Raw genomic sequence first — 21,426 nt, 5'->3', positions numbered from 1 at the left:
TAGAAAAGAAAAAAGAAACAAAATTTATTCTGATTCGCTTAGCTCTTTGAAGCAGCGGGCCTCTTTCGGCGAAGTTCGCAAGTTTTCTGTGATAGCCACAGTCTTATGCTTTTTTCAGCTTCCGTGGCTGCTTCGTCCGTCACTCCCCGACTGCGGGCATAATGCCTGAAGAACACTGAAAGAAAATCAGGCATAAGAGTTAAAAATAGCGCAAGCTTTGTTATTATTCTGGCTTCGGCAGAATTGTTGTTGTAGAACCAATTTCCAGGACATACAGTAAGTCTTAGCCTGACAATTAGCTCAGCACTACAAAAACCGCCGCATCTACTTGTAACGCCACGGCTTGTTGTAACAAAGAACAGTATGCTACATGATAAGTAAATTCATTCGCCTGATCATATCAAAGGGACACAGAGGACAACCTCATCCAGCTTTAGTTATTTGTAAAAATTAATTGTATGGCTTTGGGGCCATGTTGATGTTGCAGAGTCATTCATTGCTGCGAAAATTGGGTTAGAAAATGAACCCATAGTTCGATTCACACATGAAAAGGGCCAAATCCTGGTGTGAGACCGTCCATGTTTCAACACCTGTAACACAATTAGGGCACAAAGCTGTAGCTCTGACGATGCACAATGCCATTCCTTCTGCTCTTAGTAAGTGTAGAAGCATGTGCAATCTCAACAGAACAGTGCAGCAGTAATGGTGAGCAAATTTAAGCAAAACACCCTAAAACACAGCACATCAAAAGAAAGTTGTAAATGAGCCTAGAATTAACCCTAGAAGACTTCTGCCTAATATGAGTAATAGTGCAACAAGGTGTTCTGATTCTGGGTAAATCTCAGCAGATATGTAAACAAATCACTTTCTCGACACTAGAAAGGTTGCACAAAGCTATGCTGCCAAATCTTGTGCATGTGCAAAGGCCATGAGTGCCAATACTGCAAGCACGACAGCTGCTGTGACACTTTGCACTGCCTACATCATCAAAATGAGCATGTCGCCTTAATATTCACGCCAAGTGTAAAGCTGAAAAATGACTAAGGTCATCAGAAAAAAGCGTTTGTCAATTGTAAGAATGCAGGCAGTGCCCAGTGCCCTAGCAGATACATACATGGTATGGTCCTGAACACAAAGCCAAAGAACACCAAGCATTACTATGTATGCGAAGTGTACAACAGGTCGAACTGCGTACATTTCCCGAGAATATGTTTGTGCTAAACCATCCCATAATTAGTGCCTTTGCTAAGGCAATAAAGATGAAACAATAACAAAAAAGGACAGGAAGATACATAAGAATGATACCATCAGCGTTTGCGTTAAAGGTGCACTAAAGAGGAATCTGAACTCATACTTTTACCGATGGAACTCGTTCTACACATTCCGAACGTTCTTAGAAACTGCGAATTATTTCCCTGTGCAGTCGGTTTCTCTAGTTTAAATCGAATTAAACACCCGGTTCCCGCCTTTTTTTTTAATTCCCCCGCAGACAGTGGGAGGAGTTGACTAATCTTTCAACTAGTCCTGTGGCGGCTTGCCGCTCTGCCATCGGCGGAGCGATACGGAGTGATTGGCGAAAGCAGAGTCCACGCGTATTTTTATTTTTGTGGGCCTAATTTGCAGCTATGTAGTCTCTGAATAGATCTATTTATCCACGGAAATGTAAAAAAAAAGCAAAATAAAAACGAAAGCAAAGCCGCCATGCGACTACCTGCAAGGCACTCCATGCGTTGGCTGACTCCTCCCCGACTGCGGAGAATTAAAAAAAAGGCGGGAGCCAGACAGTAATCACATTTAAATGAGGAAAATCAGTCCCACAGGGCAATAATTCAAAGTTTCTAAGAATGCTTGGAATGTGTAGATCGGGTTCCCATGGCAAAAAGACGAGTTCTGATTTCTGTTCAGTGCACATTTAAAGGTTTTAAAAATGCGCAGCTCTTAAGAACCTAACTTTCCAGCTCAACATTGTCATGTGACAACAGCCTATTTTAGCATCACAAAACAAGTTATGTTCTTTGGTTGTTGCCACAGATGTGGAGTGCTCATGTCATACACTCATCTAGCGGCTCAGCTCTGTAGGAAGTTTTTATCTCTACCAAATGCTTCTCATTGTGCCTGTCAAGTAGCTAACTGCACATGAATTCTCGTGCACAACCAAAAGCCATGCAATGAATTGATCCATTCTAATATGAGTCAAATAGTGTTTGATAATTATTACCTTCTCATGAGCTATTGCCAAGGTCGAGATAGCCTCCTTTCATGTTAATGCAATATGACAATATGCACATGTGCTAACCCCAGTAGAATACAATAATTACCCCTTATCGTCTCCACCTTCAGCAGCGTCAGTGGCTTCTGCGGTGCCTTGTCCCCACCCTCTGCCAGGAATCTGTTGGACAGCGTTCCGGTGAAGCTGCGCTGAGCCAGCACTTCTGTTGACCACAATGTGGTTGCCGCTCTTTTGACAAACAGCGAATCTTTTGGCAGCGCCATGAGAGCATCGTATGCCTCTTTCGATATTTCGTGGCCATTGGCCAGGTGTACCTGCAGGAAAAAGAAAAATGCATGCCGAACTGAAAGGGACGTACATAATGTACAAATTATCATTGTTTACCGAGTGCATTCTGGCTTAAAACTCAGTGTTAGCACTTGCCACAGCACCAAGGTCAAAATCATTTAAAACTTGAAAATAACTGCAGAACTTAAGCGTGGACATTAACAGTGCGATGGGCATTTAGTGGCACTTCTTAACAGCAGTGGAGTATCAAAGGTAACTGCATGCAGTGCTTGTAACTGGCTAATGCTAATCTGAATTCATGTTTGGAATGCTATCGGCAAATAATTTCAGAAAAATGGCTCTACCTTGCTGGACATAGCCAATTAGTATGTGCGCACAGTAACAAATGCTAAAAAAATAAGAACAGCACACAAAAAAGCCGTGCTGTTTGTGCTTCACATGATATGGTGCCCCTTGTAGAGTGGAATGGTCACGAAATTTCTATAGCCACCAGATGCCCTTCTCAAGACATGTCATGATGACTAAGCAATGCGAAAGACCACACACAAAGACAAGCTACCCTTCCGACAGAGCTGGCCTCTCATGCTTCACCCTCATGCCTCCCCTTTTGCTGACATTGTGGGGCACATGGCTGCAACACAGGCTCTTCTACTGCTCAACCTGCACTGACCCCTAACATCTCATTGGCGTGCTAGCTGCCAGTGCTCTTTTTAAAAGCAGCACTAAGCATGATCATATGGAAAAATTTTAGTGATCATCAATACTATATGGGCTACCTTTGTGGACCAAACTGAACCTGTAAAGTAACTGCACGAGCCGCAAGAAATAAACATCTGACTGTTCAAGCCTGACCAAAACTAGTCCCATATACCTGTCGTTAAACCACCAAAATAAAATGGATATAGCTTACTGAATTTTAAAAGCACTGGTAATGATGAAGGACAGAAGTGAACGGGACAAACACTTCTCCTCCGTCCTTACTCGTGCATTCAAAATTCAGTGTGCTAAACCAACTGGCCTAATAGACAAATTTTGTAAAGCATCTAGCTTGTTTACTACGCATGACAATGCTAAGAAAGAGTGCACAGCTGAAAAGCATACACCAAAATATAAGACACCCACATGCATCATCATCAGCCTGACTGCGCCCACTGCAGGGCAAAGGCCTCTCCATGTCTCTCCAACTGACCCTGTCCTTTTGCCAGTTGCCGCCACCGTATCCCTACAAACTTCTTGATCTCATCCACCCACCTAACTTTCTGCCGCACCCTGCTACGCTTGCCTTCTCTTGGAATCCACTCCGTTCACCTCACTTCACTTCACTTTATTACCTTAAAGACCCCCAGTTAGGGGGTATTACATAAGGGGTGGGTACAAATAGAATTAAATTTTGTGTACAAAGATGTTATTCATTAAACATTAAATATGGCGTTTATACAATTCAAAAATGAGAATGGACAGGTGGTTGCAGCGACGTCGTGTGGAAGGCCGTTCTAGTGTTTGGCTGAGCAAGGAAAGAATGATGCAGCAAACGTTGTGGTATGAGTCTGTGGACGGGAAACTTGCAGGGGATGACCAAGGCGGAGTGAAATGCGTCCTGGAGGGCTAATGTAGGGTGGAATACGCAATGAGCTGTAAAAAAACTTCTGAAATAAACACATACTGGCGATGCGACGACGACAGGCAAGGTTTGCTAGGCTCAACTCTGCTTTTAAAGATGACATGCTGATATCATATGAATAACATGAATGAATGAATCTAGTGGCTCGGTTCTGTAGCGATTCTAGTGATTTTAACAAATAGATTTGGTTAGGGCTCCAAATGGGGGATGCATATTCTAGTTTTGTTCAAACCAGGGACTTGTAGGCAAGAAGCTTAACGTTTGGCGGTGCATGGCGCAAATGACGTTTCAGGAAACCAAGGGTTTTGTTAGCTGATGATAGAATGTTAGTGACATGCGCATTCCAGCTTAGATCTTGGCTTAAGGTTACACCCAAGTATTTATAGGAGTTGGTTAATTGTACTGCGACACCAGAGATTACCTAAGGGAATAAAAGGGCAGATATAACAATTACATGTAGAGGTGAAATTCGTTTCATGAGCGTCTAGTAAATTTTCGCAGCAGGACAAATGTTGCTCGATTTGGATGGTGACCTTTTTTTCTGTTTCTTTTTTTTCTTTCATTCTATAATCTGTGTTTCTTGAGTAAAAATTTACAGATGCAAGTGAATGCTGGTGCCACGTCTTATTTATGCTGCTATAGCCAGTATAGACAAGTATCAACTTGCTAAACATTCAACACCGGTGAATGTGAATGTGCATGCTACCCCCACTGATGCAACAGCAAGCAGTTCTCAAAGTCACATTTCATAAGACATGATATTTAGGTGCTTTCACCTTTCCACTGTCTGTCAGAGTACAAACACCCTGGACTGGTCGTGGTTCTGCTGCAGGCGGTCCAGCAGGCACTGCTGGAAGGTGTACTTCTGAAGATGACATCAGAGATGTCTCCTCTCCTTCCAAAGCCGGCATGTCTGCACGCAATATGGCACAACACAAGCTTGATATTTACCTAGTAGAGATTAAGCCACAATTCAGACTAGTGCAGTAGGAGCAACATTTCATACAATTTACGCTGAAATCAATACCCTCAGCCTCGAAGCATATCAAATAAATAATTAGATTATTCTTTTGTTATGCAGACATGAAATATGGAATCAATTTTATCCATACTTATGGCAAGACAGCTAGCTACCCCTTAGTACTTGCGTTTAATGCATAGCAAAGAAAAGCAAAATGCAGTTATTTCTGGTGGTGAACTTCATCATCCTGCCTATGCCCAAACCAGGTTAAAAGCACTACCCACTGACCCCCAATTTAGTATTGGGCCAGCTACAGCCATCCTACAGCCCACAGATTTCCTAATCTCGTCTGAAATGTTTACCTTTTTTTGGAATCTATTTCATAAGTAGTAATGGACCATTCACCACCTGTCCTCCATACCATATACTACCGCACTACTCTCTTTCTGTCTCTTAATGTTACACGCACTGCGCTGTCCTGAGGTTAATTTCAAGCCTTCTCAACATGGCTGCTGCCCGTACCGATGAATTTCCCATTAGCATCATGAATAGTGATTTAAAAACAACATTCTCGTATGCTTCCCTTGGTTTCAATGACTGTTGGCTACCTTCCTATTTATGCTGTAACGAGCTCCTCATTTCTATACCCTTCCCTGTTCGTTCCGTCATTAGGCTATCCTTGCAGCTTGAAAAACGGGCTATAAACTTGCTGCGAACTGAAAAAAATGTGCCCAGTGGTAGGTTAAGGACTCAGCAACAATGTCACTGGCAATTACAGATAGTGGGCATGGTTTATTGGTTTACTGGGGTTTACTGGGACCCAAGGCAACTCAGGCTATGAGGGACGCCGCAGTGAAGGGCTACGGAGATTTCGACCACCCGGGGTTCTTTAACGTGCACTGACATTGCACAGTACACGGGCCTCTAGCATTTTGCCTCCATCGAAATTCGGCCGCCGCGGCCGGGATGGAACCTGCGTCTTTTGGGTCAGCAGCCGAGCGCCGTAATCACTGAGCCACCGCGGCAGGGCACAGATAATAGACATGATTCCGGAGTGCTGCTGATGACTTTCCATACCTTCCTCAGCTGATAAGCACGCATTGCGTACTTCAGATGACAGCAGCGTGGGCCCTTCCAGTGACAGGATGGGGTGGCACTGTTGTGGTAACGGTGTCACCGCCCTTGGAGGGGTGTCTTCAGCGGCATTCTCAACGAGTGCAATGCTAGCCACATTGCTCACTTCAGCAGCTGTTGACAAAAACGTTTGCTGTGTTAGACTTCCCGTTTAGCAAGTTCATTTTTTCTTGTTTCATCATACTTTCTTATCTTTTTGTTTTTGGTCTTTTTAGGTAATTTATCTAAGCTCCACTAAGAACATGAACATATGCAGCTAAAGTTCACATTTCCACTGTGATGCAGACGTTAGGATCATTAAAGCCATGGAGTTAGTGTAAAACTGCATTTCTACAACCAATGAGGAATGTAATAAACATGCAAAATTTTTAACACTTGCTTTCCCAAAAAGAAGTCCTTTTTATAATGCACTTGTGTATTTTTAACACACTGGAGCTTACAAGAAAAAAGTAATAACTTACAGGCTGTAGCAAGCAGTATCCAGATTAAGAAGTAGGCATACTGCCATACAAGACTAACCTGGAGCTGAGAGGCATTTCAGAAGCTGCTCCTGCAGCTTCATGTTTAACTGCCACAGCTTCGAATTTTCTTTCTTGAGGGCTTCCAGCTCCTCTTTTAGCGCATTGCTTTCTCTGAGTGCCACAATGTCCTCATTGGCACTTCTTTTCGCAGCCATTCTCAACTTCTTCACCTTTTTGTTGACTAGAATTAAAGCATAGGCATAACCAATATAAATGCAGCAAATGTGTATCATGCACAAGTCATCATGCACTTCGTATATAATCAGCATACTGGCATTTGTTTGACCATTGCAAGGAGATTCACCCACTTGCCACAAGTACATTAGGCGTTTCCTCATCCATAACACGGTACTGTTGGCCGCAAAAGTTTGCAGGATCTGTGATGCGTGGCGGGGCGAAGCAAAACAACATTGCTGCGTGATCTGCCATAACAGAGCATAGTATCCAGGCTCATGTGAACCTCAACACCACGCTCTGTGATGGCAGATGGCAGTCATTCCAGAATTGTAAAGCGAGCTGTAGCTACGTCTTGCCTGAAACCAGCTATAAAAAAATCTTGACCCTACTCGATAATTCACAGCGTAGACCAACAGGTCTCCCAATTGAAGGAGAGCGGTTATCCGGAGCAGTTACTTTGCGGCATTGCTGAAAGCTTACTAAGAGAAGTTACTGGGTCCTACAAAACTAAGAAAATGAGCTACGAGGGACGCCCTGCCGTGATGCCGTATGTTCACAATATCTCCCACAGAATAAGGAGGACAGCTAACAAGTACGGAGTCCAGGTGGTTTTTTCAGCTGCCAATAAGCTCATTTGAATGTGTAAAAAGGTCAACGAGAATGAAGACCACAAAAAGAAACCTGGGTGCAACATCAAACATGAAAACACCTATGTAAAGTGTGACGAAAACGTCATTTACAGCATTCCGCTCAGCTGCCAACAAACTTACGCAGGGCAAACGGGAAGATGCCTTAACAAGAGGCTCCGGGAACACGAAAGATCATGTGAACAACTTGCAAAGTCCGGGAATCTGGCAGCTCATTTCGCACACTGTAAATGCATACCCTTGCTAAAAAACACCAAGGTAATAGGTAGGGCTAGAAACGGACGGGAACAAGAAATTATCAAAGCTTTTGCAATGCACATTGCTCCAAAACAAACCAAACCAAACCAAACCAGATAAGCAATGCGTCAGCTCCCCTTCAGTGATGTTAGGGGGAACAGAATTAACCTCCCTCAAGAACAGTAATCTTCGGCTGTTGTAAGCGCGCGTAGTTTTTACCTGTTTTTCCTTCATTCTTGTCGTCAAATGTGTGTATATAGTCATGTTTCTTCTCAGATTAAACAGTAGTTAGAAAGCGCTTCGTCCTGTGCGTTTTCAGTGTTTTTATAGCGCTCACCAATTCCTTCAAGTATGTATTTCCAACTCGCCCCAGTAGTAGCTCTTTTGTCTTTTACATTGCAAGACACCAGAGCTACTCCCACAGGCAGTCACTTCCATACTGATGGTCAAAAAAATTCAAGTGCAAGAGTAGGGATCCTTACCACATCGTTGCAAGCTAGCTAATGACTTAGGTTGGGCACAAGGTACACTCATAGAGAAAAGTTTGCTGGATGTCGATTTTCCGAAAATATTTATTTTTGCATTGCCTCGCCAGGCAGTCAGCTGAAATTTGTTCAATAAGATCGAGTATCCATGTCCCCTCCTCATTCTTGGCTTTTGATTAAATTGCTCTGGCTAACAGTACAGAGAAAATGTTTCACAAAGAACTCTCATCCCACAAATTTTTATCCATTACTGTACAAGAACACTGCAGTATAGCTAGATACCCTCCGCTGCACAAAGCAAACAGAAGGAAAGTATCCATTATGTGACAGGGTCAAACTTGCACTGTAGTTCAAACTTACCTGAAGGTTGCTGCTGTAAGCTGCAGGTACTATATAGCTGCTAGCTTAGGTCAGTCACATCCACACTGTATGGACAAGAAAATAAAGTACGAGAGAGCACCTTATACAGCACGTTGTCAACGATGCAGCAAAACACAATCTCTGTCGAAACTACAATGCCCACAGGGCTCACTGATGAATCACGCATCAGGGCACTGACAGCATATTTGATGATCCACAGCTGCACAGGAGTAAGGAAGAGAGGTCTGGTCACAATCCAGGAACATGTGGCTCTAGGGGTGTCATATATGGTCCTGCTATCTGGCTCAGCATTGAGCCCTGTGGGCATAACATGTTTGGCAAAGTTATACCAAAGCACTGCAAGAGCTCATTGCACTCAGTGATTGGGAAGTAAGTGAAAAATGTGACTGAAGCTCGCAAATTTAACACAACAGTTAAGCTGTCCTAAACATTGCTACTGCACAGTGCAAAGTACTGTGCAGTGAGTGGATGGTTGGAGACTTCCATTTGGCAAGCCTAATAAATAAATTGATAAGCTGTGGAAGTATGCACAACTTTTATATGACATTTTCAACCTACCTGTGCTTTGCACGGCTTGGCATAATTAATGTAGGCACCAATACACTCGGTAGCCGGGCCACATCCACACTGCAAAGGCAGCAGAAAAGAAAAACTCAGTCGCGAAGCACTGAAAAACTAACACCGTCCTGGCACTATGCTTTTCGTGCATTCTGTTTTATCGTAATTATGAACCTACGCGCAATTGCCTTAAGATTCACACCATGCAACTACACACCGTCTCGACTTTTTTTTCACAAACACGAGAAACACGTTTGCGGCAGCTAATGCATAGTGCTTGCAATTTCCACTCCGTGGCAAACAAGTAGCGCAACAGAGTACAACTGCGTTAATGCGCTTTAGTCATCCCACAGCAACACCCTGAAAGTAATTTTCAAGCACAGTTACTTACCTCGCAAGTGTTAACACCATGGCCGCTTCTTTCATCCGAAGCAACAAAGCATGTCTCGGCAAGGGGTCAGGCGACACCGGAGCTTTTTCACGAGAGCTTCAGAATCAAACGAGCGTCTTTTCGAGCGCGTAGATGACACATCACATTTGTAGCACAGCCAAGCAACCACAGAGCGAACAAACCGCACATTGCAGCAAAAGTAAAGGTCGAAAGGAGCACCGCGCGACGAAAACCAACGAGACCATCGCGCCACAAATATTGGCTTGGCTGATAGATTGGATTGGGTTGACTTTTAGGCTTACCGCTCTGCCGCGGCACCTGGTAGGAGTTTATTCGGGTTTGTTTTCATGGAAGGCAGCATGCATGGCTACATGCCTCGTTTTCACCGGCATGTAGCCATGCATCTTGCCCAAGCATCTGTTTTAACGTTTTTACATGCCTCGGTTACCTCGAAGGAGTGCTGCAGGATAAAAGGGCGTTAATTATGAGCACTGGCGCCAGAAAGCCAAGCGAATCGTTTAATTCTGGTTCTTTTACATCAACACCATAGTTGAGTGATCTTAATCAATCTGAATATTAAACTAGTTGGTGGTAGAAATGTGATTGTGTGAATTTTGGCATTGGCAAAATAGAATTTGTTTTAAAATGTTCGCCTGAGGGAAAACAAATTATATATGCCATGTAAGCTCACATCCCAAGAGGGATGTTTACGGATACTCCTCGGACATCCGCCGGCGGATGTCCGCCAGCCATCTAAAAACGAACGTCCCTCGTACATACACAGAATCTCCGATGCGTATATCCGAATATGGACATACGTAGGCATGCCCTATGGACATCCCAGCCTGGCACTGGAGATTCGGACCTTACTCGGACCTACCCCGGATATCCGTGGTTGAGGGTAAAGTTGGAAGTTGCGCTTCTTTCCTGTCGTCTCTATCTTTTTCCTGTGTACGTCTTTTTAGCGCACACCCTTTCAAATATGGATATGTACCAACTAGCCCGTCAAAAAGCTTTACTAATATATAGTTCTTGCTGTCACATTCGAAGCTATAGAAATCTCATAAAAAGGAACTGCGCGCATTATGCAACTCAAAATGTGGTGGAAATAATCCAGTTAGACTGAGAAAAGCTTCTTTGGTAAAAAAAAAAAAAAGCTTCACGATCATTTTATGCGAACAGCTAAGAATAATAAACCGTACGTATGACAAACCCAGAAACTCAGGCATGATTTAAGTAGAAATATGGCACTCTCTAACCCCCCCCCCCCCGCCAATAAAAAAAATTACGTAGGAAGGCCATGCCGAACTCCACTTTTTCGGCGAAAAATATCCAAGAAGTATACGCATGTGAAATGAGCCCTCGCTCGTAAATTACAGGCCCCTCAAATGGTGTATCTTTCTGTGGTCGCTTAATTTTACTGCCTATGATATTTCTTCACTTTTACCAGTTAACAGCAACTGAAACAAAGATCTCAGTAAAGGAAGCCAAAATAAATGGTACAGGTCGCGGAAGCAAAAGGGATGGACATCTCTGATTACAATTAAAGGAAAGCCGCTGTGGTGGTTACAATAGTATATGCATCTAATTGTGTGTAATGTCTTGATTGTAATGATGCGCAAGACATTGCTGTACATGGATTATTCCGTGGTGTTCTCTTACGAGCGCTAAATAATTATAATCAAATTTCTTTCTCGTGCTATTTCGGTTTCAACAGCCTATAGCGATGGCTGTGACGCCAACGTGTGTTTATAGCTAACAAGGCAAGAGCGGGGCCTAAAGCTGGTCCTTCATAGTGCAGATATCGCGCTTACTGATACTGATAACTATTGCTATTCTGTGCATGTGCTGTTTGTGTCAGTTGTCTGCACTGTGCTTATGGTTCACAGGTCACGGGAGACATGAAAAAACTGCGATACGTTGATTAGTCGTTTTACTTCGCTACAATGCAGTCTGCTTCAAGAATCGGAATGACAACGAATGTAGAAGCAGAAATTATATTGTAGTTTTTTTCATGTCTCGCGCTTCTTGACCTATAAGCTACTTTGACGGTACAGTAATCGTTCGGCTGTTAAAAACCGAAACCGAAACAGCATGACAAAACATTTCCCTGCTCACAGATCTACATTATCTACCGCGAAGAAAGAACTGTGAAAAACGGTCATTTACGCTTGTATTAATGAAAAAAAAAGGTATTGTTTTGAGAGTTCAGAGGTGCAAAGCGGCGGCGTGATGGTTACGTAACTGTGGAGGCCGAGACCGCGCGCCAATAGCGCAGTCTATTTTTCCACGGTGCGCTCCTTCGTGCCTCGCCTTCGTTGAGTGCGTCTGTTAATCTGTGTCGCCTTTTTGGTACTCGGTTCGAAGGCTTTCTTTTACCAGCAGGCCGTGCACTTTATCGCAGCATGCCTCCTAAAAAACGGTAACTTGCTTATTTTGAGCCCGGTTCGTCGTCAGCGAAAGTTCCGCGGCAAACCGTGTGGAGCCAGCGGCAAAGGGAACCGTCGAATGAAGTTTCACAGGTGAGCCGTTGCGCATGACACGTTTCCAAATACGCCCGCTACCCCCCAATTTCTCCCCGTACTCCTTGGGCTGTACCTTGGGCTTCTACGAAAAAAAATAAAAAATCGATGAGCAGAGGCAAGTAAGCCTGTTTCTAGCGTGTCGTGGGGCCCGCACCGAATCGAGCCTCGAGGCGAGTGCATATTTGAGAGATGGGGGCGGATTTAACAGGCAGTGGTGAATAGGTGAGGCGTGTTTCCGAAGTGAATGCAAACAACCATGGAAGAATCGTCTGTCAGCTTTTTCCGGTTACAAATTTCTCCCATGCACTGCCTTCTGCATAGCAAATGCCCTGTATTCGTGCATCGTTTATTCGCTAATCTATTTGTGCTGCGACATTGCGTATTGCACCGTAAGATCAGCGCGTGCTGTGTATGAACGCGTCCTGAGCGCAGAAAATGACAATTACGAAAGGTACGAGTGTTTTCTCGAGTGTATGCACGGCAGTCGGCTGTGTGCGCGAAATAGTTTAACGCGTTGGTCGTTATATATTTGTTTGTTTTTTTGCTGCATCACGAAGGCAACGAAGGCTGAGCTTGCACAGTTTAGCAAACGATTGATGTATTTGCCTCAAAGCGTGTAAAAGCTGCCAGTGGGCTAGCACATACATGCAACCGTGCGCGCAGCGCGTCTCAACACGTCCCACTGCGTACGCATAGGAAGCATCCGACCGTTTACATTATTGTGGTTGTACTTCATGCGAGTACACGCTACGAAGCAGAACAGAGTCGACGTCTGGTTGGTCTTGCGATGATGCAATGCAATCAGCGGTGTTGCAGTGGAAATAAATTAGTGTTAGAAGCGAATTAACACAGCGACTGCCGTGAAGCAACAAGCAGGGGGAGAAATTTGGAACCGGAAGTAGCTGTAGCAGACGACTTTTCCATGAGCCTCTGCGCTGACTCTGGAAACGCACCTCACCCATTGAAAGGGGACAATCTATCCCCCTCCACAAGCCTGAAATTTTGCATAGGAAAACTTTGCTTATCCCAATTTTCCGAAGAAAAAAAAATCTCCAAGCAGTACACAGTTCAAGTGGTTTGCCCTCCCCCCCCCCCCTACACACACACACACACACACACACACACACACACTGATGTACTACCCTACTGCCCTTTGCCCCAGAATGAATCTAAATTTTCGTGTAAATGTTGAGGTGTTCAGAGGCAATTCTTGAATTCAAGCGAAGCCACATAGATATGTGCACGTAGACTTGCTGTGGTGACTATGTGTTTAGGTGCTTGGCAGTTGAGCCCGAAAATGCATGTTTGGTTTCTTGTGTGCCCTTTTGATAGTTTAATGTTAGCTGCCTGTGAACCAGGCAGATGCGGTATTATGAGAAAATGTATTATTTTATTTGCCTATGTTTCCTGCCCACTCAGTTGTGCTAATGCTTGTTCTATGCATGGGCTCATGCCGCTGTTGAGTAACTCTCTTTTTAAAAATATTAGCATCTCTTGTTGTTGTCTGCCTTGTGTGACTGTTGTGAAATCATACTCAACGAAACTGGCAATGCTGAACTGTAAGGCGGCTTGTCGCACTTTCACTCTTGGTCCTACCTTTTTAACACTTTCCCATATAAAATTTAAAGGAGTGTAGATACCAAATTTTGGTTGCCTATGTTTTCTTGTTTGTAATGGTGCGTTAGACATTACTATACATGGAACACCATGAGGTATCTGGCTACAGCTGCTAAATAATAATCAAATTTCATCTCTCACCTGATTCGGCTTCTGTTACAAAAGCAGTGTGATGGCTACGATGTCAGGTCAGTATAGGTCACATGAGGCATGAAGACAGCTGCAATATAATCGCTGCTGCTTCACACATTGCGATTCTGCTGCTGTGGTGGCTCAGTTATGGTTCTCGACTGTTGACTTGAAAAGCGGGGGTTAAGTCCCAGCCACTATGATCACATTTCAGTGGAGTTGAAATGCTAGAGTCTCATGTGTTGCGCGATGTCAGTACACATTCGAGAACCCCAGGTGTGGGTGAAATTATCCGGAGCCCTCCACTTTGGGATCCCTCATAGCCGGGGTCGCTTTAGGACGCCACAACTCCCATGAACCATGCACCAAACCCATTGCCATTCCAGCTCTTGCGGCAAGCTGTCTTTAGCATCACAGTGAATTAAAATTATGAAGCAGTGATTATGTTGCACTTTTTATTTGTGTCTCACGTGACTTATACTGACCTTTCACGTTGTAGCCATTACTTGACTGTTGAAGCTGAAACAGGTGAGATACGAAATTCGATTATAAATTATTTAGTGATTGTAGGTCCGTGTCACATGGTGGTCCATGTATACTATCTCTTATGGATCATTATAAAGAAAAAAACATAAACCTGTGATGAAAATATTAAAATGTGAAGGGAATCGGAATGATGTTCATGCGGAATGATACCAACTCGGGGTATACATGAACAGGTTGCAGTCATTCACTTCAATACTGATGTTTTTTTCTTCTGTTGCTGATGTAGCCTTTCCAATGTTTTTTGTAGCAACCTGAAGATGAGGTGCATGACAACGCCTCTACAAGTCATCCCAACTTGGATGATGAGCCTTCAACTCTGCATCTTGATGACAGCATTTCTGATGCACAACTGCCAAGGCTTGATGAGGACACCAATGGGCTTGACAACCATGTGCTAGAGGACCCCGATGAAGACTTGTCGGAATTTATCAGAGTGAACTCCGAGTCGAGACTTCCACACAGAACACTACCCACCTGCAGGCGATGCTGCGTGTATTAACATTATTAACATTTGTTGTTGCTGCTGGCCTTCCTTGGACACAAGTGGACAGCTTGTTGAAGCTGTTGAATGCATTTCTTGGCCAGAACGTCTTCCCATCGACAAAATATGGCTTTAGGAAGTTATGGGATTTGCACAAATCAAGGATGGTGGAAGTCCATACATACTGCCCAACGTGTGAGTGCCTGACATCAAGCTGCGGCCTAGATTTCCAGCACTGCACTAATTGTGCAGCCACAATGACTGTGGCACAGCTGGTGAAAAAAAGGAAGCTTTTTCATAACTGTCGACCTCAAGCATCAGCTACAGTGTCTCTTAAAGAAGTTTGGGGATATAGTTGGCGCAAACCTCCAGAAACTCACAGCTGAAACTCATCAGGGAGCTTATAAGGATATCACAGATGGCCAACTGTACAGAAAGGTCCGCCTTGAAAGGAACATGAATTGGAGTGACCTGACTGTTACCGCTAACAGCGATGGATCGCCAGTATTTAAGTCGAGCAAAGGGTCAGTCTGGCCAATTCAAGTAGCGCTTAATGAGCTCCCTCTTCCCTATCGTTGGAAGAACATCCTCATTGGCGTCATTTGGTTTGCCAAAGGTCACCCACCTACTCGCCTCTACTTGAAGACATTTGTTGAGAAATTCCACACTATGGGCAGCTTCACGTGGTCATTTGCCAGCAAAGTTGTGCAGTCAACAGTGAATGTGTTGTGCTTTTGTGTTGACTCGCCAGCCCCCGCTTCACTGCTGAATGCTAAGCAATACAACGGATACTATGGCTGTTCTTGGTGCCTTCAAAAAGAAACGCTTGTTGATGGTAAGAATTGTTTCAGTCATATTACAAGCTTTGCCTCTTCTGCTTTCTGCACACTGTACAGCTCTAAGAACATAATTTTGTTGCTTAAATGCATTCACATGCAACAAGCAACATACTCGTATCCCATGTGGTTGGTATCAACTGTTACCAGGTATAAAAATACTGGTTCATATCAGTTTGAACAAGGTTGTGTTCTAATACAAAAAGAACTTGGTGTTGCAGCAACTTGGTGATGGAGGGCCATGATGATGACGTGACAATCTGTGCTTCCCCATAAAAGCAGTGAAAGAAATTTCACTTGGGAAGGATTATCACCCATATGGGGGAGAGAGAGACTCGAAGATGGTATGGCAGAGAAAAGGATGGCAAAGTTGCTTGATTGTGACAGCTGTAACTCTGCTGCTTAGTCTTTTAAAGAAATTTTTCTATTCACATATTCCAGAGATGGAGCCTGACAAGTGCCAGGGTATAGCAGTTTTCGACCATAGGGATCACAGGTCTTCTAAAACTCCTCATAAGTATTCTGAAACAAAAGGCTGTTGTGGGGTGCTTAGTTTACTCTCTAGCAGGCATAATGACAAAGGACGGTCATTTTGCGCGTTGGTGAGCAGTCACATTTAGCTTTGTGTTTACTGTGAGAAATATGTGCAGATATGCACAGGGCACTTATTTCTAGCTACGAGGAGATTGGGTGCTGTTAATTATGTGAGCAAATGTCTGTGCTGTCTGTTTAAACTTGTGATAAGTTTATTGTCTGGTGATCCAAGACGTACGAGGTGTGAAGACTGGAATCACAGTTGTCACCTGTGGTGCACATGTATGGATTCAGAATGGAAAAAATTGTCACTTGGAAGTTCTATCTTACACAAGCACTCTTGTAAACTTTTGTACCTCTTCCTGCAGAAGCTATGCACATTAAAGGTCAGGAAGATTGACTGTGCAGGTCAGATTCCATAGTGATCCTAATAATCCAGAGCTTTTCATTAGCATCTCCCATAGCCTAGGTCTACCTCTTGGAAGTTGGGTTCTGCAGTGAAAAATAGGGCATGCAAGCTCCACATGTTGACTTATTGCCCATTTACATATTCTGAGTGTAACATGAAAAGCCTAATTTTGTAAAATGGGCTTGTGCATTGATTAAAGGTAGATGTGGTACCATTGCATATAGTTTAAGTTATTGTAGCATTTCATAACCGTCACTTACATGTGCATTCGTACTCTCCTGTCTGTTCTTTAGCATGTATTTCTTTGTTTATTATGCATAGTACTATGAGAAATTTATCTGTCGTTTCTTTTTTCAGGCACCCTGAAATATATCATGGAGGGGCGAGATATGGTCGAGCGATGCCATGACACTGTGTACAGTACAATGAAACTTGCAGCCAGGTGAGACCGTCCTGTGGATGGTATGAAGGGCTTGTCAGCCGTCGCAACCCTCAGCACATTGGACCTGTCGTGGGGCTTTCCACCGGACTACATGCACTGCGTACTGGAAGGTGTCACATCGCAGCAAATGGAACTTTGGCTGTGTTCACCAGGAAGTGCCTGGCACATTGGGAATCATGTGAGGGAGTTGAATGACCGCCTGTTGAAAGTTCGGCCACCAATTTCACCAGATTGCCAAGACTGGTAACTGAGCGCTCGTTTTGGAAAGCTACAGAGTGGAGATATTGGCTTCTTTACTACAGTGCACCTTGTCTCTTCGATATGCTCCCGCAGAGATATTTGACGCATTTCTGCCTTCTTGCACAGAGTTTACTCTTACAAGCAAGTGTTGAAGAGACAGATATTTTTTGTGCCGAAAGGCTTCTTGTGGAGTTTGTTGAGCAGATGCCAATTCTCTATGGTGAACACACCCTGACATTCAATGTGCACCAACTTGTGCACCTTGCAAAATCTGTGCGCATGACTGGGCCACTGTGGGCAACCTCTACCTTCCCATTTGAAGGAGGGAATGGTGACATTCCCAAGCTGGTTTCTGCAGCGAAAGGTGTTCCACATCAAATAGCAGAGCGCTTCATCATGCGAGAGGTGCAGAAGTCCCTGAAGCGTCTGGTACTACTGCCACCCTACCTGAACAAGCAGCAAAAGCTGATCTCGGGGAAGCAAGGCAATAAGCTCCAGTTCGCCATTGCAGGTTCGCCATTGCAGCCTGGCAGTCTTGAATGCCATGTTCTGGATTTGATCAGCCAGACCATTGGTGCTGTGCCCAGTATGAGTGAATACCTCAGAGCACGTATTAAAGGGTTCACTGTACATAGTGCCAATTACAACAGGACCGAGAAAACGTGCTCTGAATATATTCTAACAGATGATGGCAAGTTCTTTCGAGTGATCAAAATCTTTTTAGTGGAAAACAGTATCTTCTTACTCTGCCAAGAACTAATTACCGAGGAAAGCTTTATGCCTTTCATGTTCACTGCTGAACACCCTCCGACTGATGTTGGGTTGTGCCTAATTTGTGAGCAGAAAGTTATTTCACCTTGTGTGCTTGTGGCACAGAGTGACCAGTCACATATTGGGAAGGTGCCCAATCTCTATGAAAGTGATTAGGAACAGATGCCAGGGACAAATTTAAATTGGCTTATAGCCAATCCCTGCGACGCTGCGTATGACCAGAAGTTTTCTATGTTGTCCGTCTAGAGGCCAATTATGCATGCTGAAGGACACTGTTCCCACACTATTTTTTTTGCACAGTCCATTTTATTTGTTTGTAGTCTTATGTTTTAAATCATTGGGTCGATGCTTCTTTGAAAGGGGAGAAATTCTGTTAACCTTTGTAGTGTTTGTTTATTCTTCAGTGTTGCCGGTGCGCCGCTTTATTGCTTTGGCTGTGATGCAAGACGCGATCAGATTTATCTCGATTGATCGCATCCAGGCGGAGCCGCTTCTACGTTATTCCAGAATGTTCTAGTAACTTTGCACGCTTTATCTCGAAAGTTCGCTATCAGCTTTAAATTCAGCATGGCCAAGAATGGCAGGCATTCTGTCCGACCGCAGAGTTCGCCTGTTGCTACGCTGCCGCGGAGTCATTCAGTTCTTTGCTTGTGCAAGTCAGCACAAAAAGAGTTTCGGTTAGAAGCAATTTTCGCTGTCTTCTTGCTCTCCGTACTGCAGTCACCACTCTGTGACAATATTTGCCTCAGTTGTATGGAAGGTGTGCACCTTTTGCTGCATATGTCATGTGAAGTTTATTTCCTTGTGCTGTTCTTGATTATTGTGAAACACCTCTGCATCTGTGTGTTGCACTGTTATAGGTCATTGTATATAGAAGAAGCATTCTGTCTAATGTCCAGTGTGTAGTCCTGTTTGTAATTACTAAAGTTGAATGTGGCTTGTAATCGCATTTTTCATATGCCATGTATGGCCTAAGGTTCAAATGTACGTGTTTTGGTTTGTTATGTGAGATTGTTAGTTTGTTATCTGAGGTTTGTTAAAATAGCGCTTCATTTGTAGTGTAAATAAAGAATTATGGTGTTTGATATATAATTTTCACATATGTTTATGAAAACATGTTAGGAGGTTACCTTAATTATCATTCTACTAAACATTGTTTCACAGAGGCGATTAGATCTAGAAGGGCGACCTTCTGCTGCATACGTTCTGCTTGAATTGGTATGTTGAGGCATTTGCATCAGCACATAACATCCAGTGAAGCAAAGTTAGGGCACGCTTAAGCATGAAACACTTCTGCCCTTCGCTTTACCTGAAAAATATGGTTGGTATAGTTCTATACTGCACTTTGTGATCAGTGCGACGCGCGTTAGACAAGAAGTCCAGATTAGGATGGATGCACTCTGCCAATATTTGTCTTTGCTGTGTATGCCCCCAAACTGAAGTAAACTAAATTAGGTACTGCAGTGTAGTTGTATACGTTTACAACAGCACACTAACTTCCTGTGTGTGTCAGCCAGAATGTGGTTGATTGGTGTCCAAACCTTAATGCCTATTCAAAGTGTTTTTCATGCCAAAATTAACCAATCCACTCTTAAGTGCAATTGACGACCAAAACAGTGTGCACACCACAACCCATGCAGTCTGGTGTATGCACTACAGCACACTAACACTGCACGCTGTGGGTACCAAAATACACCAATCAAGTGTGTTGTGCATGCTACAACACACCAACGCTTTCTGGTGTGCACGCTACAACACGCCAACCCGTTGTGGTGTGCCCGCTGCAGCACACCAACCCAGTCTGGTGTGCCCGCTGCAGCACACCAACCCAGTCTGGTGTGCACACTGCAACACACCAGCCCAGTCTGGCGTGCACGCTGCCACACACCAAACCGGGCTGGTGTGCACACTAAGACACACCAAACCGGGCTGGTGTGCACACTAAGACACACCAAAGCGGGCTGGTGTGCACACTAAGACACACCAAAGCGGGCTGGTGTGCACGTTACAACACACCAGCCCGGTCTGGTGTTAACATCAGAACACACCAGCCCGGTCTGGTGTTAACATCAGAACACACCAGCCCGGTCTGGTGTTCACACTAGGAAACACCAGAACACACCAAGCCATCCTGGTGTATTTTTCAACTGGGGTGTAATGGTGAATCCATTAAAGAATTTTCAAAGGCGGCCTGTCTCCGGAGCAAAAGTGCCGCTGACTTGAAGACAGAAGTTGTCAGACGGCCCCTTTTGTGTCCTGAGGTGGTCGGAATACGGGGGCGCTCAGTTTGGCGAATGCCTTCTGAAAGAGTGCACCAAAAAGGTTTTTGCGAGTCGCATCGTAACAGGCCTAGCGCAAGTCCTTGGCCTCCCTAATGCTGCGATGGTAACAGGCAAGTGCCGCCTGAAATGCGGTGCGATAGACGGGGCGCAAAGATGGGTCTGAGCAACGCTGGAAGTGCAAGGCTCGAACGAGGCGCCACTCGACGACGAGCTCAGGGGACCGCCATGGCTTCGGTGCTGGAGCACTCACGACCGTGTGCTTGCGCTCAATCAGCCTGGTAGTTTGGTTGTGGAACCGGTTGACCACGGTCTCCAGTGCGTCGGAGGAGCGCAGGTCTGCGCCAGCAACGTGGGGAAACCATGTGTCCCTTGCGAGAACACTGCTGCAGGTGAGCGCGCGATGCAACCGTGAGGCAGTGCTGCTTCGGGTAAGGATGACCAATCGCCACCTCAATATAAGAGTGCTCGGACACAGATTTCGCGTCCGAGATGGTCCATGTGTATTTGGAGCTGGGCAGGGACGGGGAAACAAGCGTGACATCAATCCACGACTCTGCGTAATGGTTATAGGGGAGGGGGGGGGGGGTGTGGAAGTAGGATCATTTAAAACGGTCAGGTGGTGACCCAGTGCAAAGTGTACGTGTTTGAAGCCCCACGATTCGGAGGGTGCGGGGCCCCACAGTCTATGCTTGACATTGAGTTCACCGAGAACTACACAGGAGAACCACACATGATAAGCGCTGGTAAAAGCCCTTGTCCTTTGTGGTTCTCTGGGTTCACAGGGATCCTGCAGTTTGGGGGGACACAGGCAAATTCGAGACTTATGGAAGGGTTTTTTTACCAGCCAAAGAAGACGCATATACAAGAGAGAATCACACAGGACAGGGGCTGTTAAAAGCCCTAGTCCTGTGCAGTTATCTCTTGTGTATGCGTCTTCTTTGGCTGTTAAAAAATTCTTCTATAAGTCCACCATTTTGCCCGTG

General features: G+C 44.5%; 1 protein-coding gene and 1 long non-coding RNA gene across 2 annotated transcripts; one reads left to right on the top strand and one right to left on the bottom strand.

Annotated features, from left to right (window-relative positions):
• On the bottom strand, positions 1-10,258 carry LOC149338139 (BEN domain-containing protein 5-like). The gene is made up of 8 exons (XM_089547509.1): positions 9,632-10,258; positions 9,241-9,309; positions 8,662-8,726; positions 6,754-6,936; positions 6,178-6,348; positions 4,916-5,052; positions 2,319-2,544; positions 1-175 (listed from the first exon to the last, which is right to left on the bottom strand). Exons 4-8 carry the CDS (start codon positions 6,908-6,910, stop codon positions 39-41), a joined length of 828 nt encoding a protein of 275 aa, XP_089403635.1. The 5' UTR covers positions 6,911-6,936; positions 8,662-8,726; positions 9,241-9,309; positions 9,632-10,258; the 3' UTR covers positions 1-38.
• A 1,671-nt stretch (positions 10,259-11,929) lies between these two features.
• LOC149338138 (uncharacterized) lies at positions 11,930-20,307 on the top strand. The gene is made up of 3 exons (XR_016283387.1): positions 11,930-12,153; positions 14,696-15,764; positions 17,066-20,307. It is a non-coding gene; the product is annotated as an uncharacterized LOC149338138 (long non-coding RNA).
• The last annotated feature ends 1,119 nt before the right edge of the window (positions 20,308-21,426 follow it).

This window comes from Amblyomma mixtum, chromosome 6 (assembly GCF_055824585.1).
Source record: "Amblyomma mixtum isolate Tamu chromosome 6, ASM5582458v1, whole genome shotgun sequence".
In the NCBI taxonomy this organism is placed as follows: Eukaryota; Metazoa; Arthropoda; class Arachnida; order Ixodida; family Ixodidae; genus Amblyomma; species Amblyomma mixtum.
This window is presented reverse-complemented; position numbering and strand designations above follow the sequence as displayed.